The sequence below is a fragment of the Bos taurus genome, chromosome 4, assembly GCF_002263795.3.
Source record: "Bos taurus isolate L1 Dominette 01449 registration number 42190680 breed Hereford chromosome 4, ARS-UCD2.0, whole genome shotgun sequence".
Lineage (NCBI taxonomy): Eukaryota > Metazoa > Chordata > Mammalia > Artiodactyla > Bovidae > Bos > Bos taurus.
This window is the reverse complement of record NC_037331.1, coordinates 50,140,519-50,165,027: the sequence shown is the minus strand read 5'-3', so window position 1 is coordinate 50,165,027 and position 24,509 is coordinate 50,140,519. Positions and strand designations below refer to the sequence as shown.

Here is a 24,509-nt window from a genome sequence, read left to right as displayed (position 1 = left end):
GCCAATGCCCGGCTGACAAAAAAACTCAGCACACTCCACAGTATTAAACACTGCCTGAAGTCCATAACATGATATTCCAAATGCGCAGGATATCATCCCAAAGTCCTTACCTTATAGAACCAGGAACATCACAACATGGTAACATAGAATCGTCAGTTACCAGATGCCAATCCTGAGATATCGCAGATGTTGGAATCACAGAAAATTTAAAGTAGTTAGGATGATCATGAGAGAAAATGGAGAGGGAGAGAGAGAGAAGTCAAATCAATAAGATATATAAATAGAGAACTAGAAAAGGAAAGACAGGTGGTAGAGGTGGGCGAGAAGAGAGACAGAAAGTGACAGAAATAAAGATGAGGAAGGAAATTGTAAAACAGAGGAGAGATAAAGAGAAAGAGAGGGAAGAAAGTCAGAGCTGGAAAGAAAGGTGTGGGGTAGCAATCGGAAATTGAGAAGATCTGTGCACAGAGATGGACTAACAGAGGGAGGTAGAGAAACAGAATGGTAGAGAAAGAACTGGTCAAGAGTAGAGCTGTACAGCAGGCGGGAGAGCTGTCTAAACCCATGACATAATTAGTGGCCACATAATGGTATTATATGCACATCAGTTGAGTTCAGTTCAGTCGCTCAGTCATGTCCGACTCTTTGCGACCCCATCAATCGCAGCACGCCAGGCCTCCCTGTCCATCACAAACTCCAGGAATTCACTCAGACTCATGTCCATCGAGACAGTGATGCCATCCAGCCATCTCATTCTCTGTCGTCCCCTTCTCCTCCTGCCCCCAATCCCTCCCAGCATCAGAGTCTTTTCCAATGAGTCAACTCTTCGCATGAGGTGGCCAAAGTATTGGAGTTTCAACGTTAGCATCATTCCTTCCAAAGAAATCCCAGGGCTGATCTCCTTCAGAATGGACTGGTTGGATCTCGTTGCAGTCCAAGGGACTCTCAAGAGTCTTCTCCAACACCACAGTTCAAAAGCATCAATTCTTCAGCGCTCAGCCTTCTTCACAGTCCAACTCTCACATCCACACATGACCACAGGAAAAACTATAGCCTTGACTAGACAGACCTTTGTTGGCAAAGTTATGTCTCTGCTTTTGAATATGCTATCTAGGTTGGTCATAACTTTCCTTCCAAGGAGTAAGCGTCTTTTAATTTCATGGCTGCAGTCACCATCTGCAGTGATTTTGGAGCCCCCAAAAATAAAGTCTGACACTGTTTCCACATTATTGTATGCACATATATATGTATATATATACACACACACCACAGGTACTTGATTCTTCTGTTGATGGGCACTTGGCTTGTTTCCGTGCCTTGGCTTTTCTAAACAGTGAACATAGGGGTTCAGGCATCTCTTAGTGTTTTTGTTTTCTATGGATAAACACTCAGAAGTGGAATTGCTGGATCATGTGGTAGTTTCATTTTTAACCTTTTCGAGGAAACTCCATACCGTTTTTCATAGCGACTACACCAATTTACATCCCCACAACAGTGCACAAGGGTTCTATTTTCTGCCCATCTTCAACACGTTATTTCTAGCCTTGTCAATAATAGCCATTCTGACATGCGTGAGGTGATATCTCATTGTAGTTCTGATTTGCATGTCCCTGGATTTCAGAAAAAATATATGTTTTTAGTTTGTTCCAACTATTGTGAAGCTCCTTATTTTTTCATGAAATCTGGACACTCTGTATGAGGCAGCCTTTTACTTGAGGATGAACATGAATCCTCTCTCCAATAGATTTATAACACATGCACACACATGAACACACATCCATTTAATTTTAAAGACAGTCAAATGTAGACCGACATAATCAATCTTACTTTCTTATAATAAAGCAGGTTCAGTTCTTATTGGATTCTCTGGTTGTTGCCTCCAAGTTTGCTTACAGGGGTAAAAGGAAAGGTAGTTCAGGGAAGGAATATAAAGATGTCACCGGACAAGATTGTGGCAGCAGCATAAATACTGAAATGCTGAACTGCTCACTTAGGACTGCTCACTCCACGAGGCAACAGGCAAGCTTGGTCCATGGCTCTCCTCCCCTCAGTTCGCATTTGATCCATCTGCTTTCAATTCTGAGTTCTCAGTGCTCAGGCCTCTCCTCTCCTGTGAGGGAGATGGCAGCTCTCAGCCTGCCACAGGGGGGCCCTCAAGAAAGGGTTGGTGCAGAGAGGTGAGGCTCCTCCCCAGGCCTCCCCCGGCACCCACTCGCTCTGGGATCAACCTGGTGGTCTTTAAGAGAGATCCTCCCTGACTTCTCTGCCTGTCACATCTGCTCAGAATCCCAGTCTAGCTAACTGCTGGGGCAGGATGCAGGCCCCAGCACTGCTTCTGGTTGTCCTGGCTCCCGGTAAGTGTGCTGCCTGGATGCTCCTGGAACTTTTCTGTATTTTGTGGCAATGTTGGAGGGTGGGGTGGTGGATTGTGGGGAAGAGGGTCATACTAAGAAATTAATGCTTCCTCTTCATTATTTTTTGTTGCTTTTCCCATTGCAGTCATGCAGGTATCTTCCGACTTGATGTTAATCACTAGTAATACTGGGGAGACTGCTTCGTTCCCTTGTGATCTTACACAAGGGGCCACCTATATCCACTTGTACAAACATGAGGAGGGGACGGCCCCCCGACGCCTTTTATACTACGACAGCTACAACTCAAAGGCTGTGCTTGAATCAGGAATCAGTGGAACAAAATACCATGTCTATAAGGGCACAGGGAGGAGGTATACATTTGCAATCCTAAATCTGCAAGCAAGTGATTCCGGCATATACTACTGTGCTATCTGGGATAAGCACGTTGGTTCAGACTTCCTGTACACTGCACTGGAAATTTTGCTTGTGGCTGCAAATCACAGCCCTGATATCAGCAGCTGCTTCACTTCCTCCTCCAATTCCTTTTTACTCTAAACAAAGAAAAACCCTGAACTCAATGCCCATGAATCAAACTTTATATTCCATGGCCACCTTCTACCTCCCCACAATAGCCATAGTTTTTCCTAAAAACAGGCCTCCATCTCCAGTCTATAGGCAAGCAGTCTGGCAGGCAGCATATTCTCAGCTCTCCCAGAAGCTGGTAGAGTTCATATTATATTCTCTTTAAGACAGACAGAGAACCTAGGATTATCTGTGAGGGGAGATATTTAGGAGAGGAAAATGGAAAGGCTAGATAATACTGAACCATTCACCTGATGATTATGCAGAGAAAATGGCTGGGAATAGAGCATCTTTATTATCCAGGAGTATGAAGACTGAGAAATGATGGAATGAAAACTCGGACTTCTTGAACCTCAAGCTGGTATCCAATTTATCTTTTGGAAAAAACTGATATCTCTCTTACATAATCAACGAGGGTAGGGGGAAAAGTGATTGTTTTAGGTGTTGGTGGTTGGTGGTTTAGTCACTAAGTTGTGTCCAACTCTTGAGACCCCTTGGACTGTAGCTTGCCAGGCTCCTCTGTCCACGGCAAGAATTCTCCAGGCAAGAATATTGGAGTGGGTTGCTATTTCCTTCTCCAGGGGATCTTCCAGACCCAGGAATTGAACCCAGGTCTCCTGCATTATTGCAGGTAGATTCTTTACCGACTGAGCTACGAGAGAGCCCCGTTGTTGTATTCTACTTATACCCTCTGTTGAAGTTCAGCCCACAGCCAGAACTGTCTTCAACAAGTAAAGCCAAAGCTTCTTTCTACCCCCACTCCCTACCGTTAACAAGGCCAAGTGCCAAACTAGAATCAGACTTATCAGATCATAATTTTCTCAATAATTAAAATTAAAGAACACTTTGGGTGAACAATCAAAGAATGGTATATATTTCAATTGAAAAGTTATATAGCCAAGGATTGTGGCTGCCTTATTGGGCTAGGTTTAAGGAAGCAAAATTGATATTGAAATGCAGAAATGTCAGCTCACGTGTATATGGTTCCTCCAAATCTGTACCAGTGTCTGAGCTCTAGAACAGTGTTTCTCAAACTGTGGTCCACGTACCACCTGCATCAGAAGTACCTGAACTGGAATAAAAGTGCATGTTCTGGGTGGCACTCAACAGAGTGAATCAGAATCACGGAACGAAGGCTGAAAATGTGCATTTTTTGATAGACTCCTAGTGATTCTTCTTCAAGTTGATTTGTAAGTCTTGCTGCACTAGCACAGGAATGCCTACTAGAATAGTGTTCATGGTCTTATCCCCAACCCTGAAGCCCCATCTGTCTTGTTGCATCCTGGGTGCTGCTGCTCTCCAGGTCATCACATTTCTCTATCAGAATCTCGGAATAAAAACAAAACAAAACAAAAAACGGTCTCATACCACAAGTCAAAGCTTCAGATTCTTCTTAGTTCAGTGACTGCAGACAGCAAGGAATTGGATAGTAAATGCACTGGCTTTAGCTTGCTCTACTGTATCAGCAACCACATACTATAACTATTTGCAGCTTTAGGAAAGCCTGAAGCATAAATATAGTTTCATTTCTACTTTTCCAATGGTGTTAAGACTTCGTTTTGGCCTTTTGATTCCTTGATCCACTTTATTTTGAATTTTTGTGTATGGGTGTAAGGTAGCAATCTTAGTGTGGAGATCCAATTTCTCCCCCAATTACTGACTCATTATTATATCACTGTTTTTCTTTGCACTTTGTGATAACTACTTTTCCATGTACTCACAGAACCCTTATGATCCCTCCCTCAGTTTCCATTCTCTGTCTCTGTTTATCCGGGTCATTTTCTCTAAGGACACAGCCAGAGGTAGAGACACTGTATGTATGAGAAACAAAGACACATGTAGGATAAGCAGTATGCTGTACACAACCCAGGTGTGACTGAAGAAATCAGAGGAAATAAACAATCCTTGAAGACAATGAAAACGGGAAAACAGCATACAAAAAAAATCTGTGGTATACAGCAAAAGCTGTTCTAAGAGAGAAGTTTATAGTGATACAAGCCTACCTCAAGATACAAGAAAAACCTCAAACAAACAGCCTAATCTTACACCTAAAAGAACTAGGAAAAAGAGCAAATAAAACCAAAGGTAAATGAAAGAGAATAAAAATCAGAGTAAAGTAAAATAGAGACTAAAAACATCATAGAAAAGATCAATACACCAAGAGCTGGTTATTTGAAAAGACAAACAAATTGGTAAACCTTTAGCCAAACTCATCAGGAAAAAAAAAAAAAGAGAGAGAGAGAGAACTCAAAGATACAAAATTAGACATGAAATTAGAAGAAGTTAACAGCTGATACCACCAAAATACAAACATCAGTAACTCATTACTACAAATAATTAATATATGGCAAGAAAATAGACTGCCTAGAAGAAATGAATACATTCCTAGAAATGTTCTAAAAAGTACAAGTTCTCCAGCAAGAATATAAAAACAGGGGGGAAAAGTCTCTTCAGCAAGTGGTGCTGGGAAAGTTGGACAGATGCACATAAATCAATGAAGTTAGAACACACTCTCACCCCATACACAAAAATAAACTCATAATGGCTTAAAGATTTAAACATAAAACATGACACCATACCTTTCCTAGAAGAAAGCATAGGCAAAACATTCTCTGACATAACTCATACCAATGTTTTCTTAGGTCAGTCTCTGAAGGCAATAGAAATAAAAACAAAAATAAACAAATGGGACCTAGTCAGACTTACAAGCTTTTTCACATCAAAATAAACCATAAAAAAAAAGACAACCAATAGAATTGGAGAAACTATTTATAAATGATGTGACCAACAAGGGCTTAATTTCCAAAATATGTGAACAGATCATACAACAAAAACAAAAAACAAACAACCCAGAGGCAAAGTGAGCTGAACACCTTAATAGACATTTCCTCAAAGAAGACATACAGATGGCCACTAGGCACATGAAAAGATGCCCAACATCACTAATTATTAGAGAAATGCAAATCAAATCTACAACAAGGTGTAACTTCATGCCAGTCAGAATGGCTATCATTAAAATGTCTGCAAATAACACGTGCTGCAAAGGGTGTGAAGAAAAGGGAATCTTAATACACTGTCAGTGGGAATGTAAATTGGTGCAACCACTATGGAAAACAGTATGGAGGTCTCTCAGAAAATTAAAAATCGAATTACCGTATGACCTAGCAAGCCCACTCCAGGCCATATACCAGGACAAAACACTCATCTGAATAGTGCCTGCACCCCTCTGTTCATAGCAGCACTACTCACAACAACCTGAACATGGAAACAGCCTAAATATCCATTGACAGATGAATGGGTAAGGAAGATGTGGTACATATCTATAGTGGAATACTACTTAGCCATAAGAAGAACAAAACACTGCAATTTGCAGCAACATGAATACAACTAGAGACTGAGTGAAGTAAGTCAGAAAAAGAAAGACAAATACCATACGATATTACTTATATGTGGAATCTAAAATATGACACAAATAAATCTATCTTTGAAACAGAAACAGACTCATAGACATAGAGATCAGACTCGTGGTTGCCAACAGGGAGGAAGAGGAGAAGAGGGATGGACTAGGAATTTGGAGTTGGCTGCTGCTGCTGCTGCTAAGTTGCTTCAGTAGTGTCTGATTCTGTGCGACCCCATAGACCGCAGCCCACCAGGCTCCCTCGTCCCTGGGATTCTCCAAGCAAGAACACTGGAGTGGGTTGCCATTTCCTTCTCCAATGCATGAAAGTGGAAAGGGAAAATGAAAGTGAAGTCGCTCAGTCGTGTCCGACTCTTCGCACCCAAGGGCTGCAGCCTACCAGGCTCCTCCGCCCAGGGGATTTTCCAGGCAAGAGTACTGCAGTGGGTTGCCATTGCCTTCTCCGTTGGAGTTGGCAGATGTAAACTATTACATTTAGAATCGATAAGCAACAGGATCCTACTGTATTGCACCAGGAACTACATCTAATATCCTGGGATGAATCATAATGGAAAACAATGTTGAAAAAAAAAGAACATATATACGTGTAAAACCGAGTCACTTTGCTATACAGCGGAGATTGGCACAAATTGTAAATCAACTATGCTTCAATTTTAAAAAAAAGAGAAAAAAATTCTCCAAATTTCTCCTTCTTAAAAGTTAAACATTAAGTAAAGGTGTCTCCTGTGCTCTTCACATTGCAAGATTTTCTGCCGGAGGACTCAGTTAGTCCCCTACTCATAGCTCAGTCAAGAATCTGCCTGCAATGCAAGAGACTCAGGTTTGATTCCTAGGTCAGGAAGATCCCCTGGAGAAGGAAATGGCAACCCACTTCAGTATTCTTGCCTGGAGAATCCTATAGACAGAGGAACCTCGTGTGCTACAGTCCATGGGGTCGCAAGAGTCAGACCCAACTGAGTGACCTTCATTCATTGTTCTTTATAACTCACACTTTAGATGCCTTTTAATACAAACCTAACCTTTATGGTATTTGATAGAGAGCTATTTTTTCTTCCAACATATAATTAATAGTTCATAACTAATTTTAAGACAATCTATCATTTCCCTACAATTAAAAATGCCTTAATTATATTTTTATATTAACATATACTTGGAGGATTTGTGTTTTATTCGTGTCTCAGTATTCTTACTCCATTATCATGTTATGTCAGTAACTTTGCAATAAGGGTTAAGAGCTGCTATGCCAAATTAGTTATTTAAAATCATTATTTTAATAAAAATTTTAAAATTATTTTATATTTACATTTTATATCAATTTAAAGTAAACATAACTAGCTCAGCCCCAATCTTTACAACATGGAACAAAAAAATAAAATGTTACCTTAAGTCTCATTGGAATTAGTCTATCTATACACATGAGTTTAAGAAGAGTTTGCATGTTTATTACATTGAGCTTTTCCTTTGTGAATATCATCTGTCTCTCCATTTATGCAGGTTTAATTTTATGCCCTTTAGTAAAACCTTATACTCTTTCTTCTTACTGTGCTTATATTTAATAAAACTTATTAATTGCATAACTCTTTAGTTACTCTTTTGCATTTTATTGCTTAAATCTTTCATGTATTTTGAACAACAAACAATTCCTAAAGCTCCCGATAATTCTGCTCATGGTCTTGGAATAAGGAAAATCACAGGACAAGTTTTAAGAAAGGAACTGAGGGGACATCATTCATGACTACAATAGATGCAAAGGGTATATGACAGCCCGAAGTACTAATGACTTAGAATTCCCAATTTTTTCTGTAAACATATAAAATAAAATTTAAAAAAAAAGAATTCTCAGTTTTTTCTGTGGACATTCTGTGGATCATGAGATCTTATTTCCCCAACCAGAGATTGAGCCCAGTAAAAGCAGTAAAAGTGCAGAGTCCTAACCACTGTACTGCCAGGAAATTCCCATGAACTCTCAATTAAAAAAAAACAATCTATCTAAATATAATTGGCATCTGAATCTCTCATCCCCTCCCATTGTGTTGGGACTGTGAGCTGAGCTCCTGTGAATGGACAGTTACCCAACATGACCCTCTTACTTTCATCCTTGGGGCAGAGGAACTGATTGCTCACGGGACTGAGATCGTGAACAAGTGCATCTGGAGTAGACATGGAGGCAGTAAGAGCCTGTCCTGTCTCGTCCTGGCAGGTGGACAGCTCATCTGTGCTCACAGGAGTACTCAGCTGCTCCTGGCAATTTCTTTCCCCTTGCCCCAAGATGAGTGGCTTGAAATTACAGAATAGCCACAAAGGGACTTCTTTTGACTATCAGAGAAATGGATATTGTTTTCAAGTGTTAGTTGAAAGAAAGTTTTATTTCAACGGAGAGAATTCTGCAAATTTCTTCCTTTATCCTAGGAAAAATAATATTAAATAAGCCATCATAGGACTTATTTTCTCATTTCCCTTTACCTTGGTAAAGAATTGTGCTGCCCAATGAATGGAGCGTTTGTTCACATTTCTCAAGTCCACGTGTGATGGCGGATGGGGTATTTGCATTTTCAGTTACTGAAGGTTTTCCTCCTTTTAGCAATACATTCCCAAATCACTAAACAGCCCTGGTGTTTGTGAAAAGAGAATTGCCTTTCAACTGATGCAAACTCTGAGCAGTTTCTACAGAACTGAACACCTGGAAATAAAAAAAAAAAAGTCTTGATCCTTTGAATACCATTCCTGGAAATTTAGAAACCCAGGTGGGTAACCAGCTGGTGTCAGTGGTGTGTTCTTTCCTGTTTTTATCCTTTTCATCTTTCATCAGTGATTTTAGTGATTACTACTCTTTGGAAAGCAGATATTTGGGCCCATTTATCTGAGGAAAGTGGCTTCCCCAGTGGATCCCTGAGTCAGGAAGATTCCCTGGAGAAGGAAATGGCAACCCACTCCAGTATTCTGCCCTGGGAAATCCCATGGCGGGCTACAGTCCAAGGGGTTGCAAAGGAGTCAAACACATCCTAGTGACTGAATAATAACAACAAATCAGAGGAAAACTTATAAAACATTGGATGCTGTGAAACCTATATCCAAGGACTTCCAAAAGAATTCAGATCAAACTGCCAGGATGAAGTTTTTGACTTCTAGTCACTTTATAAAGGTAGAAAAAGGCTGGATTATTGTAGGAGCTTTTACCATTGTGACAGCTCAGGCTGGAGGAAGATATTTGGAGAAGGAGCTAACATCATAGTAACTCCTCCTGGTAAGTATCATTTTTCTATTCTTACTGTAGTCATAAAATACTGAGAGATGCTTTGTAGAAACAACCTGGGCTCTCCCTGATGTGGCTGCCACATTCTTGGCCTCAGCATCTAAACAGTAGTTTTACAGCTATTGGTCACAGTATATGGAAACTAAATCACCTTGTAAATGGTTTATTCTTGTCCCTGCTTGTAAGCAGTTGAAATTTGTTCTAGAAAACACACACAAAATAGACTCAGGCTAGATAGTAAAGTATTCTGAAGACCATGTCTGTCTTATTGCTTCGTTTATCTTTCTATATTCTAACATAAATAGCATATTATATCATCACATTGGTATAAGTTATTAGTTCAAGTTCCTTTTCTTGTAGGCAGTCTATTAAGTGAGAAACACTTTTCTTACTATCTCTTCTCTATATTTTGAGATAAAATACTGTGCTCCTGAATCTCCTGCAAAACCAGTATTACTGATTTTCATCTCATCCCTAAGAGCAGTGCAAGAAAATTCTTACAGTAAATGATTATAAAACATTGATAAATCTCACTTCTTATTACTCTAGCTTCTTAGAAGGAGGCTGAGGTTATTTGAAATTTAAACTACCTCATCTCTTGTGGAATTGTCTGGACATGGACCAGTTTGTGAGCTCAATGAGCCATTTCAGCTCCAAAGTTCATGAAAGTGTCTTCATGGCTGGGCATTCTCCTTTGCTCTTTCATTCTCTCAGCAAATATTTATTGAGGACAGTTTCTGTGCTGGGAGCTGCAGACAGAAGGGCGAACAAGACACAGAACAAGTCTCAACACCAAACAGCTTCTATTCTAGTGGAAAAGCATTCTAGATTCTGGCTTAACTGAGACCTGTCTTCTATGGTCCATGGCTGGAGAAGTAGGACGTCTTGGATTGTTGAGCTTGGTGTAATAGTTATTGCTTATAAAAAACATACCTTTTGTTTGGTGGAAGATTTTGATGAAATGGCCTCAAAACATGCCATTAAAGAGAATTTTAATGTTAATTAATATTTACTGAAGGATAGACATCATGATCGGAGAAGGCAATGGCACCCCACTCCAGTACTCTTGGCCTGGAAAATCCCATAGACGGAGGAGCCCAGTGGGCTGCAGTCCATGGGGTCTCGAAGAGTCGGACACAACTGAGTGACTTCACTTTCACTTTCCACTTTCACGCATTGGAGAAGGAAATGGCAACCCACTCCAGTGTTCTTGCCTGGAGAATCCCAGGGACGGGGGAGCCTGGTGGGCTGCCGTCTATGGGGTCCCACAGAGTCGGACACGACTGGAGTGACTTAGCAGCAGACACCATGATATGTAGTTTCAATGCCTTATACGTTCCTCACCAGTAATCCTGTCATTCCCATTTTATAGATAAAGAAACTGAGGTTTAGAGAAGTTTAGTTACTTGCCTAAAGTCACATGACTAGCTACTGTGGCAAACTTTGGGATCCAGTAGAGACTTGTCAAAGTAAGAGGACTGGATCATTATGTGATATTTGAAACATTAAGTCACATCTTTATATCCTGAATATTTACCCTTCTGTAGTCTGACCTGGATTCTGTAACTATTAGTAATAGCTCATACTTTGTATTGCTGCTCACATGTGAAAACAATGCTCTTGCTTTTAATCATAGCACTGAAATGACGTCTCTTTCCCTCACAAACATCATGGAAGTCACATGAATGTGCATTTATTAAACATTCAGAATATGTGTCAGTTCTATCTCAATCCAAAAGAAGTGAATTAAAAAATAAGAAATAATAAAGCAAGAAAAAAATGTGGTGGAATAGATACCCTATATTAACCGACTAAAATAAGCACACCAAATTTTCAAATGTTTTCCCACCACAAAATTAAAAAAAGAACTTCCATGTGGAAGTCTTTAGTAGGAAAATGAAGTAAAAAGGGGACACTGCCTTCAATATCCAGTTTATAAAATGGAAGAAATGGTCTTCAAACAAATATGTTTATGCATCAATGCAATGGGCACCAAAATGTAATGTCATTCATGAATGGTGACCTTCAGCTGATAAGATGAGGCAGGTAATGAAGCAATCCAACTTAACAAAGGAGAATTTGAGTACCAGGCATCCTGCCATTTTTGTGGTCATTTGTCATAAGGCCCATACCTGGAGCTGCAAGCTGAACTTTGGGCATGAACTGGATAGATTTTTTGAAGCTGAAATTTCTGGTAAAATCTTGAGATACCCATAGATTGCGCTGTTGTTGGGGAAAAAGCCATTTGTTGTGGACAGCAGAAGTGACGTTCCATATACTGGCTGCATACATTAGGCTTTAGCCAATGTTCCCTTAGATTTTGTTCACCCTGGAAATGCAGCAAATACGATGGAACAAATGACTGCCTACTAACTGGGTGTGTGAAAAGCTGTGATACAGGCTTGGAGAATCCCAGACATATCAAAACACAGAGGAATGCAAACAAGTCATCAGTTGCTATGGATCTACTTGTAAACCCCAGATACTGAATTCCCATCAGATAGGCAAGATTTGCTCCCATGATATTAAAATGTCATGCTGGACCACACAATTATCACAAATAAAAATACTAATAATAATATCATGATAATATAGTAATATTTACAATCTCTTACCTCTATATAATTTTTATGCAAATGACTTTTCAGATCTTGTTTCATTTTGAGCTCACCAAAACACTAATAAGGATGTTCATTTGACTTAACAGTAGCATGGTCATTTTCAAATAAATAAGGTACCCAAGGCGTTAGTTTACTTGATTTGCTCAACCACAGAGCTTGTTAGGAGCGAAATGAACCAGGACCAGAAGTCTAGTGTCTTGAATTCCAAGTCATCATAGTTCTACTAGAATTTGAAGAAATCAGAGAAGCTAATTAGTCTAAAGTTTTTGATATGACTTGAATCACTGTGGAATAATTACATAAAAAACTTCAATGTTGGAGCAAAACTCATTGTCACAGGTAAGTATCAGAAGAATATAATTTTTTTTCAAGGTAATAGAGGGAAGGTAAGAAATAATTAAATAGGAATTATATTTACCAAAAATGAAAGTGGATGGGAATTAGATGTAGAGATTTAGGAGAGATTTTACAACAAATTCACATAGTAGAGGACAGCATAGACAACACTGTACAAATATTATAAAAAATTTGGCTTCGTGTCTGTGTGGACTTCTATGAAGGGCTCATGTATAATGTACATAATCATCATGAAAGTATTTGGCCCAGGGTTGAAGTTTGTCATTACAGGTAAGTTTTATGAGTTAACATGTCTCCTTTCCTGATGCTGAAGGGGCATTTCCAAAGAAAGTGGGCTTTGGAGTCAGGCTGACCTCGAATTTCCGATCCACCAGTAACTATGTATATGAACATGGACGTTATTCTCTGGACTCAGTCTCCTAATCTGTAAAATAGTATAACGGTATTATCCAGCAGGGGGTGTATGAGAATTAAATGAGACTGTGTGATGAAGTATTTAGCATGTTGTCTAATGCATGAGTATTTCTGTCTGGATAAGCCCGTGGACAGAGGAGCCAGGCGGGCTACAGACCATAGGGTTGCAAAAAGCTGGACACGAGTGAGCACCGTACGTTTTGTTGGCTAACACGTCATATGTGTTGCATAGCTGTTTATTCAAATGTAAAGGGAAAATTGCATCCAAGAGGCAGAGTGTTGGTAGCCTAACTGTTGATGAATTGAAATTCTTCAGGGGATGCAGCTGTACTATTAACAAATGGAAAGTTATCTTATGGTTCCCTCACACACATAAATTGAATTGGAAGGTATCTGTTTCTCTTTAGCAGACTTTGGTACATGGCAAGAAAAAATGAGATTAAAATATGTTTATTTTTTATATGTCCTATTTTTCTATGTGCTTTAAATCTTAATCCTTTAATTTAATTGATATCATTTCTAACAACAACATTTATTGGCTCTAAAATATATAACCAGTAAGCTTGGGCTTCATGCTCATACTTATCAGAAAAAAGTTTTAATTTATAAAGAAAATGATCAAGAAGTGAAGTCAATTAAATATAGATAGAAATCTCATGAATTAAAAATTCTTATTTAAGTGTGAAAGAGCTTCAAATATTTAGTTTGTAATAATAAAAAAAAATTTTTTTACATGAAAGTATAGTTCGTTCACAACGTTGGGTTATTTTCAGGTATACAGCAAAGTGATTCAGTTTTTTTGTGTGTGTGTATTATTTTTCAGATTCTTTTCCATTAAAGGTTATTGCTGCTGCTGCTATTTCGCTTCAGTTGTGTCCGACTCTGTGCGACCCCAGAGACAGCAGCCCACCAGGCTTCCCCGTCCCTGAGATTCTCCAGGCAAGAACACTGGAGTGGGTTGCCATTTCCTTCTCCAATGCATGAAAGTGAAAAGTGAAAGTGAAGTCGCTCAGTCATGCCTGACTCTTAGCGACCCCATGGACTGCAGCCTACCAGGCTCCTCCATCCATGGGATTCTCCAGGCAAGAGTACTGGAGTGGGGTGCCATTGCCTTCTCTGATTAAAGGTTATTGCAAGATATTTAATATACTTCTCTGTTCTACATAGTAGGTTCTTATTGTTTATCTATTTTATATACAGTAGTGTGTATCTGCTAATCCCAAATTAGGAGTTTGGGATTAATAATACATTTTTAATAGAAGTTTTGGAAGTACCGTTATACAATCAAGGCACTATAAATAACATGCTGCTCTACTCTACAAATCTGGAGTGGTTCAGGTATAAAATTGAGAGGTCATATAAAATTAGAAATAAAGAGAATTTCCTCACTTCAGAATCGGGCATGGGATCCACATCTAGAGCTCAAAGTTCAACTTCACAGTACACGTGTCAAGTACACATGGGTGTTGATTCCCATTCTCAAAAGTAACTATATTGCTTTGCAAAACCAATAAATTTTCTCTGGGTATTTATTTTTATGATTCATTCCAGAATCAGTTAAATGAAGAGTGAGATTCCACAGAGTTGCAGAATATGAGAATGTGTTATTTGGACAAAGAGCATAAATTGCAAAACACAGGATGGGAAAGGGAAGTAGTTTAGAAGCTAGCAAAGATTTTCACCAATACAGAAACCATCATACCCAATTGCCCCCGCCTCCCCTAATCCCACCACCCACCCATCTACTTCAAAACAGGCTCCAGTATTATAGAACAAAAGAGATTTTTGAAAAGATAACTGGGGACTTCCCTGGCAGTCCAGTGATTGGGACTCCACATTTCCACTGTAGGAAGCATGGATTCAATCAATAAACATGTTCATGAATGTTGGAAGTCTTGATGTGGGGTATTTATATGGGATATTTAAAAGTCATAATCCCATGGACAGAGGAGACTGGCAGGCTATAGTCATTAGGTCATAAAGAGTCAGATTCGACTGAAGCGACTTGGCAGGCACACAAGATGCACCTCATCTCTACATATGGAGAAAAAGTGAAGGTCAAGTTATAATCCAGCTCTGCTACTTAGCACCTGTGACTTTGGGCAAGTCCCATGAAGTCTTGAACTTCTCTTGCCATTAAAAATAGAACAGTACTAAGCACCTAACAGGAGAAGGCAATGGCACCCCACTCCAGTACTCTTGCCTGGAATATCCCATGGACCGAGGAGCCTGGTAGACTGCAGTCCATGGGGTCGCTGAGAGTCGGACACAACTGAGCGAGTTCACTTTCACTGTTCACTTTCATGCATTGGAGAAGGAAATGGCAACCCACTCCAGTGTTCTTGCCTGGAGAATCCCAGGGACCGGGGAGCCTGGTGGACTGTCATCTCTGGGGTCGCACAGAGTCAGACATGACTGAATCGACTTAGCAGCAAGCACCGAACAACATACTGTGGATGAAAGGCCATAGTGAGCAGTAGCCTTCTGTTCTTTTACTACTCACTAGGTTTTTCCAAGCCACAACATGTTGGTGTTTCTTTAACCATTCTTTTTCATTACTATTCCATATTCCCCTACAGAGAGAAACCTCGAGGCAGACACTTCCCCCAAGCCCACTGTTTTTCTTCCTTCAATTGCTGAAATCAACCATGATAATGCTGGAACATATCTTTGTCTCCTGGAGAAATTTTTCCCTGATGTTATTACAGTTTCTTGGAGAGCAAAAAATGACAAAAGAGCTCTGCCATCCCAGCAGGGAAATACCATGAAGACCAAGGACACCTACATGAAGTTCAGCTGGCTGACCGTGACCGAAAACTCCATGGATAAACAACATGTATGTGTTGTCAAACACAAGAAAAATATAGGAGGAATTGATCAAGAGATTATTTTTCCTTCAATAAAAGAAGGTAAGTGAATATAAATGTAAATATAACCTCCCAAAATACTGTTTTTCAAAGGTAATACCCACCTTTCCGGCTAAGTGTTAATGAAAAACAAACAAATACGTCTTGATAAAATGATGTTTCATTTAATGGTAGCTATCTCCCCATATGATTAAAATAGGATAGGCTTTGAAACATAGAAAAGAAAAAATTTTACTTCTCTCACCCTCAGTTTCATCTTCCAAAATATTAAGATCATATGGTGTTTAAGTGTTAGAGTTGTTGTATGGATTAAACGAAACAACATATGTGAAAGCATCGAGCAACTTAGCACACAACAGATCTTCACTGTTGGGGATCTTGGTTGGTCAGGAAATAACAACACTTCTACATCTTTCAGGAATGTCCTTCAGCAGGCAAAGTCATTCTCAATTCAGTTCTCCTTTACAATTCCAAAGCAATGAGTTATTAAATGACAAAATGGTCTTTGTATAAGGGAGCCAAATTTCAGCTCAGCAAAAGAATAATTTGACCAGGTGGTTTTTTAAGGGCTTAGATTTTTGAAATTTGTATTTTACATACCCCTATAAGATAAAATTTGTAATCAAAGATTGGTGATGCTAAAGTGTACAAACTTACTCCCATTCTACTTAATGAATGCATTTCTTGCTATTAGAAAAGGTCTTTCAAGATAGTTTTATTGCAGCCCTAGCACATGCCAGGTCTGGAGGGATGTACGGATGGACACACTGGGGTGAATTACTGCCCAAGGAGGATGCATTACAGTCAAGAGAATATACACACTTTCCTTGATGACTTAGGGTCACCTGTGATCCAGGCATGACATCTCAAAGCAGCCCCTGTGAGCAGATGCTGGACATGTCCATGCAGTGTGGGCAGAGAGCTGGGATGTGCCTCGGCCCTGGCAGTGGTCCTGTACTCCCTGGACTCAGGATTTAATGTCCTGCATGTTCACCTAACAGACCAAAGGCTCCAAAGTGCCCATCAGAAGGAATCATTTTGTATTTTTACCTGTGGTTAGGAAACCTTTTTAAAGCAGTGGGAACCAAGCACATAAAATGTGCATAGATGTTTGCTATGCACCAGTCTGAATTTCTGAAGTAAGTCTTTATCTTCTCTGATTCTTAGTTTATCCAATAATCTAATCAGGTTTGAACACTTGGTTTTGTCCTGGGGCTGCAATGAAGAACAAATGAAATAACATCAGAGAAAACACTTGCTTTCCAAAATATGACACGGCTGTACTTATTCATATATTTATAATATCCATTTATATCCTCTTCTAAAACTAATTAAAAATAAAATTACAAAAATAGCTCTAAATCTTAATTTTTATTCTAATAGAAAAGAAGCAAATTTGCAGTGTAATGTAATCATGGCTTTAAGTGTCCTACTTAAGGACACTAAAAGTACTAGGTTATAATTTTTGTGTGTGATGAGAAAAAAATAAGTATATAAGTTTCATTGTGACAGTTACCATATTAGAGAGATATTCCAGTTCATAATGTGTTTTACCTGAACACAATTCTGAAACAAATGCATTCCAAGGGTTTCTAATGGCTGTAAAGCTAATGATGGCATTTTGGTTAATGCTATTCTATAGCAAATTTCCAATGCTGTTTCTTAAAATTGTTTTGTTTTTGATAAAAGCTAAGAATATAACATGAAGTACATATTAATGAAATGATTTTACAGAGAAATAAATCTAATCTGGTTCTAGTTTTTGACCAAGCTTCACTGAGAAAGAGAACTTATAATAAACACATAGAGTTTATTATAAAACTTTATTACTTTATTGTTTCTGCCTCAACCAATGCATGTTAATAAGAGGTTTGTTTATCTTTTAGTGAATAAAGTAATTGTAAGGGAATATATAACCCACTCCAGTGTTCTTGCCTGGAGAATCCCAGGGACGGGGAGCCTGGTGGGCTGCCGTGTATGGGGTCGCACAGGGTCGGACACGACTGAAGCAACTTAGCAGCAGCAAGGGAATATATGTATATTACACATATATATATATATTGCAATATACATACACCTGTAAACATATGTGCATGTGTGCGAAGTCGCTTCAGTCGTGTCCAAATCTTTGCAACCCCATGGACTGTAGCCCACCGGGCTTCTCTGTCCATGGGGGTCTCCAGGCAAGACTATCAGAATGGGTTGCTGTGCCCTCCTCCAGGGGATCTTCCTGACCCAGGCACCAAACCTGTGTCTCCTGTGACTACTCCCCTGCAGGTGGATTCTTTACTGCTGAAACATACTCACAGTATCAAATAATGGGCACAGATAATTCATTAATACTTGTTCTCATTTCTTGTAGTTGTCACCTCACTTGTCCCTACTACTGAGCCTCCTACTACTAAGCCTCCTACTACTGAGCCTCCTACTACTGAGCCTCCAAATGATTGTTTGACCGATGAAAGCAGTAAGTTTTTGTACAGATTTATCTTTATGTCATGTTTTAGTCTTTCTTTCTTCCTGATCTATTTATCTTTTGAACCTCTCTGTTTTAAAGTGGAAAAGACCAATTATCTGAAATTGTGGGGCTCATCATTGTTATAGTTTTACTGATCATGTCTGCTGTCATCTGTCTATAGATTATATACATATGTGTATGTATATATACACAGACACCATATTATACATACATATGCACTCACTGTAAACTAATGGGTGTGGACAATTGATTAATACTTGCTTCCTTTCTTTCAGAACTTACAGGTACTGGTTCTAAAAAAGCTTGTCTGAAAGATGGAAGTGGTAAGTTTTGCTTATGTTTGCCTTTAAGACATCCTATAGCACTTTTTCCCTTCCTGATCAATACCTTTCTCAAAAATGTTATTTATTTATTTTTAAATGTAACAGAGATGAATATTTTGAATGATGCAATTCAAAAAACAACTACAATTCAAAAAAAATGATACCAAAAACAGGTTCAATTCACAAGGAAATAGACATCATACACCTAACAACAAAGAAACAAAGATACCTAAAGCAAAAATCAGGAGAAATATAAGGGAAAAGAAAAAAACATATAATCATAATGAGACATATTAACATTTCTCTGAGAATATTTTGTCAAAGCGCAGAAAAAATAAAAATGGGAGCATCTTGAATGATGTCATTAATAATTTAAATATAATAGATTTCTATTTATATTAATTTATCTTAATCTCATATCCTATACAAATATATCTAACATTTTGTACATCATACATTGTTATTAGATATCCAAAGGCCATTTAGAAAAACTGACAAAGATAAACATTACCAAATTTCTAAAAGTAGAATTTTTTGTCACTTATACACATATATCACTTTTGAAATTATTTTCTGTTATAGGTTATTACAAGATAGTGACTATAGCTCCTTGTGCTAAATAGTAAACATCTGTTTCTTGTTGCATATCTACTTTTTTTTAATTAGAAATCTAGCATCCTATTCAAACTAAGTCAAACAAATGAAATCAAAATGTCATAATTCAGATTGGCTGGGCAGATGAAAACATGTGCATGTATGCACTCCCATTTACCATGTCACTCTGCTTGACCCCCCAAACTGTATGTAATTGTTTTATGTCGTTAGGTTAATCATGTTCCCATTATGGCTTGCTATTGTAATTCTCTTTTACTTTTTGTTTGGCTATTGATTGTGAAAACTCATAAGCATCTTTCACTATTGTGATTATGAAATGGCAACCCACTCCAGGGTTCTTGCCTGGAAAATCCTATGGACGGAGGAATATGGCAGGCTATACAGTCCATGGGGTCGCAAAGAGTCAGACACGACTGAGTGACTAACACTAACATTAACTAGTACTCACTTAATACCGTTGATTCATGACTGGTCAACAGAAAAATAATAGAATTCTATATCACCAAAACTACCGTTTAATAGAAAAACCTGTAAACACTTTTTAAAATCCAGATGTGTATTAGAATTAACTTGAAATTTTTTGAAAAGTGCAAATGCCCAGGTACTGCTTTATTTTGTCAGAGTTCCAGATATGTTTCTAAAAAGCAAGCGTGTTTAAAAGCAACTGGACTATATGAGGATCTTTTACGTTTATCTAGTTTGTTTCACTTATTGTATTTCATATTCAGTGCCCCCGTTTCATTTAGTTTATGTTTTCCAATTTCTCCATCTCTTCTTTTTTTTTTGGATGTTCTTTATCAAGCCTTTGTCAAGCATAGTAGAAAAGTTATTGTATACATATATATATATATATATATATATATATATATATATATATTTTAGAAAGCATGAGTCAGACATGACTGAGCGACTTCACTTCCACTTTTCACTTTCATGCATTGGAGAAGGAAATGGCAATCCACTCTAGTGTTCTTGCCTGGAGAATCCCAGGGACGGGGGAGCCTGGTGGGCTGCCGTCTATGGGGTCGCACAGAGTCAGACATGACTGAAGCAACTTAGCAGCAGCAGCAGAAAGCATGAATTTTTACCTATCAATTACCTCTTGAACTTCCTTGGTTAATGTTAAGAAAAAGTCAATTATTCCTGAAACTGTGGTGTTCATACATTTAATCAGAGTATCTCTCCTGTCTGTGTTAGCAGATCTTCTATTTATATACATGCATATTAACGCACACATAGTTAACCACATATGTGCCACTGTCTAATAATATTTATGAATGACTGACAATACAATTGATTAATACCTGCTCTCCTTTCTTCTAGATACTAATTCTACAAAGGCATGTCTGGAAGGTGAAAGCAGTAAGTTCTGTCTTTGTCTGCCTTTGTGTCATGTTACAGCACTCTTTTCCCTCTGGATAAACTTAACTTTTGGACTTCCTTGATACAAGGTAGAAAAAAACCAAAATGTCTGGATATTGCAGAATAGACTGCATATTTTAAGTAAATCCATCGTTCCCGAAGAGTCATCTTAACACATTAAATGCTGGTTTTGGTGTAAGATGACTCTAAATGAGAGGATGAACTGATAGGCTCCAAATTATTTCAACAGTGGGCTTTGCCCAGTTGTGTAGATTTTGTTTGTAATAATTGCAGAAACTTGATATCAAGTTGCTTCTAGAGTATTTTTGAGTTTTAGCCCTTGCTGGTAACTGATACATGAACTGACACTTGCTGAGAGCTTGATATACATAAGGTGTTGTGCTGGATCTTATGTGCATATTTTTTTTTCATCATAACACTCCTATGAGGTGGTGTAACATTTTCCCATAATTTTTCAATGAGGGCCATTAGCCAAAATTACTTAAATCCCTTGTACCAAGCTCCATAGCTAGATATGAGGATTCAACAAAGGCCATCTGAATCCATGGTTCAGACACTTCCTCAGTTCTCTATTCCATCTCTAAGATATAGAGCAAGAATCCTAAAACCGAGGCCCTGAGACAGGGTGGACCCATGGGCAGGGTATAAGTGCGTGGATTTCCAACTATCCCAGACAGCACTTTAACCCCGGTTCTTTTATTATTAGTTGCACGAAGGTGGGTAATTACTTCTATTTCTGGGCAATAGTGCCCTCTTCTGCCAACTGGGAACAGTTGCACCCAACTCAGTTATTACAGAGATAAGGTCACCTATGTGGAATGTCTCCCACAGGGTATCCATTTAGCTGGCACAGGATGAGTACTAGTTGGTGGCCCCTTCTCCCTACATGAAGGGTCTCAGTGAATTTAGAAGAGCTGGCAATGGTCCTGCTGATCCCTCCTCCGTTCCCAGTGTGTCAGGGGGCCTGGAACTCAGCTAACATCTGACCTGACTCAGGGCCATGAGTTATGAGCATGTCCCCTCCTGAGATCCTTTCCACACCACATACTAGTGATTCTGGAGTTCTGACTCCATGAAGGTAAAGCATAGAACATACAGGAAGAAACTCAGCCTTGTAGTCCATTGAGTAGCAAGTCAGGCCCAGTATCATTGTTAATTGCTTCTTGACATCATCTATTTCTTGCAAAACTTTGAAGGAGAGTAAGTGCAATCATCCTAGAACATCACGGGCACGAGTTTAGACATCTAAGAAAGACAGGTGACTGAGGCATGAGCTCCTAAGGTTTCGGAGATTTTGGACTAACCACTCTCTTCCATTTTGTACAAAGTTCTCTTTACTAAAGCCTTCCACCCACCTCACTGTGTCACAACCAGATTTCCCTGGCTTATCCCCTTCATAGGAATCTCATTGGTGCACAACATGTAATGGCTCAGATGCTTCCACATCAGCAATTCAACTTGCTGTTTATGCATAACTTTGATGTCTGGGATATTTATTGGACATGGAAATGCAGGACTACAGAGCAGCTAAGAATACCTTCTTCAGATTCAGGTTGCTGGGATTGAAATGTGATTTCTGGTGCTTTCTAAATGTGTGACACCAAGCAAATTATTTCTCTCTGTCCTCAGTTTACTGGTAAAAGGGGTTGAAAATGATAATCTCGTAGGTTATTTGAAAACTTAACTAAGATTAGAATCTTGCAAGCAAAGCTCTCAGAATAAGTGTTTGACATTTGGTTAGGGGTTAACAAACGTCACCTCTTATTGTTACTCAGAGATGTGATGGTGCAAAAAATGCTATTTATCATAGATATTTTTCCCATTTGGACTCATTCTTTTAAAACACAACCCTGCTTTTTAATATTTGGGAAGGTTCTGTTGAATTTAGTTGAGGTCGTTGATTGACTTGAATTGTCAACTAGATTCTGAGTTGTTCTGGTGGTGGTGGTGCTCATGGTGGTTGCATCTGTTTTCTTTGGGTTTGGGGTGCCACTTCTTTGCAGATCACCAGGAATAAATCATTGTGACCACTTCCGTGAATATGTCCTCTCCTCTCAAAAGAACACTTGAAACTAACCAAAATGACTTCTCCTAGGTACCCTGCAGCTGCAGCTCATGAACACCTCTACAGCCTATTACACCTACCTCTTACTCCTCTTCCTGAGCACAGTCTACTTTGTTGTCATCATTTCCTGTGTGTTTAGAAGAACAGGCGTCTGCTGAGACGGGAAGATCTCGTAATGGGGGGGCTACCGAGAGATCAACTTTCCTTCATCCTCTACAGTCCCAGAAAGTCTCTGCTTGCTTTTTGGTTTGGGTTATCTCAGTTCAGATGTGTATTTATCTATGATGTCATAATGTCCCACCCCCAAGTCCTTTCAACTCCTGAGTGCATACAGTGGGCAGCTCCCTGTCTCCTCCCTCAGCACCTCCAGCCAGACCACGACCCTGACTCTCCCTGTCACACACCCTGGAGAAGTCAGCTTTGCTGCTCGAATTCTATACTTAGATTTTCATAACATGCACAATAAATACAAAAGAATCACAAGCCCCCTTTTGTCTGTGTACTTTAATTTCATGAAATCTAACCAAGGTGAGAAACAGCATGATAACCAGGCTATCAAATTCAGCGCTGATTGTAATAACGGTCAACACCACATTTCTAGGTCTTTCACTGAGATGGTGGTTATGCTGCTTTCTCTGGGGCACCGGCTCCAAGACGACTGGTGGAGCTGGTCCAACAAGAGCCAAACAAAGCTGCCCGTGTTCCTTCTCTTTCAGAGTCACCAGAGGCAGGATCATTGGGTTGGGGCATTCGGATAGTGACAGTATAACACCCAGCATGACCTGCACCGTGTGTGCTCAGGTCTGTGCTAGGGTCTCACAAGCCTGACTCCAGGTCCTCCTGTTAACCCCTGATGAGACCTGCGCCAACACCAGAGGAGCATCGGGTGCAGGATGAAGCATGCAGACTGTGGCCGTCGAGGGCCTGGGTTTGAACCCTGGGTCTGTATTAGCACTTGTGTGATCTCAGACAGCCCTTCGAGCTCTCTGTGTCATCATTTCCTCATCTGTGTAATGAAGTTACAGAGCCCTGTCTCCTGGAGTGTGAGGATTAGATGAGTCCATGATGCCTGGTCCATGCAAGTTCTCAACATTAGTATCTACTGTCAGTAGTTCCTAAGCTACTGTAGGAACAATAGATTCCACACATACACAAATGCACTGAGATTCATTTCTAAGCTTACTTCCCTGCAAAGAAATCAGATGTAGATGGAACAGAGACTCTGTTTCTACTGTTCATCAGGTAATCCCATTAATCATTTAAGAACCCCTGGAAGAAGCAACAGTTAGAGTTCACAGTTTATAGGTTGGAGAGGTTAATTTGTCTGTTCACGGTCACTATTTTGTAAATAAGAGTCATTCAGGTTTTTCTGAACCTGGAGCTCACATTTTGTAATCTAGCATCACATGGCTTTCCCTTGGTTCACTTTCTGCTGGGAAAAAACAAACTACGACAGGACAAAACACACACTGCTTCTTTACTAAAAGCTTCCTCCAAGGATTCGGAGAGAACTTTCTTAAGAATTTGTGATTGTATCTGTCTTTTTCTTACGTATATACTCTGGTTTCCACACATCTACTCCCGTGGTTGTCAACATGGTGGAAATCCTGCCTTATTCTATGTGTGTGGTTTTACAACTTCTTTTTCTTTTCTGCTGAAATATTTGTTCATGTCTTTCAACCATTTTTCCTATTGAGTAATAATATGAATAAACAGAACACTCATTATATGTGTTTCTGTGTATTTCTGTAAGTACAGACATAGAACAAAAAGTTAAA

The 24,509-nt window shown here is 39.2% G+C and overlaps 1 protein-coding gene and 2 long non-coding RNA genes across 4 annotated transcripts; 1 reads left to right on the top strand and 2 right to left on the bottom strand.

Annotated features, from left to right (window-relative positions):
• The first annotated feature begins 2,267 nt into the window (after positions 1 to 2,267).
• On the top strand, positions 2,268 to 23,216 carry TARP (TCR gamma alternate reading frame protein). 2 transcript variants are annotated; one of them, NM_001281911.1, is given in 9 exon segments: positions 2,268 to 2,354; positions 2,500 to 2,792; positions 12,512 to 12,517; positions 12,519 to 12,567; positions 15,579 to 15,908; positions 18,229 to 18,333; positions 18,621 to 18,668; positions 20,607 to 20,645; positions 22,762 to 23,216. In NM_001281911.1, coding segments are annotated over 8 exon segments (996 nt in total). In that variant the 5' UTR covers positions 2,268 to 2,354; positions 2,500 to 2,501; the 3' UTR covers positions 22,890 to 23,216.
• LOC132345092 (uncharacterized) lies at positions 8,689 to 12,507 on the bottom strand. Its single transcript, XR_009494220.1, has 3 exons — positions 12,223 to 12,507; positions 10,198 to 10,356; positions 8,689 to 9,034 (listed from the first exon to the last, which is right to left on the bottom strand). It is a non-coding gene; the product is annotated as an uncharacterized lncRNA (long non-coding RNA).
• Positions 16,562 to 22,900, bottom strand: LOC112446378 (uncharacterized). The gene is made up of 2 exons (XR_003034344.2): positions 22,812 to 22,900; positions 16,562 to 17,081 (listed from the first exon to the last, which is right to left on the bottom strand). It is a non-coding gene; the product is annotated as an uncharacterized lncRNA (long non-coding RNA).
• Positions 23,217 to 24,509: the final 1,293 nt, after the last annotated feature.

What these genes read in the sequence shown, in the direction of transcription:
- TARP (XM_003585963.6), top strand. Translation starts at nt 2,315, where the DNA reads ATGCAGGCCCCAGCACTGCTTCTGGTTGTCCTGGCTCCCG. An exon ending in TCTGGTTGTCCTGGCTCCCG is followed by an intron (nt 2,355 to 2,499) that starts GTAAGTGTGCTG and finishes TTCCCATTGCAG; the next exon opens with TCATGCAGGTATCTTCCGAC. An exon ending in CTACTGTGCTATCTGGGATA is followed by an intron (nt 2,794 to 12,516) that starts AGCACGTTGGTT and finishes TTGAATCACTGT; the next exon opens with GGAATAATTACATAAAAAAC.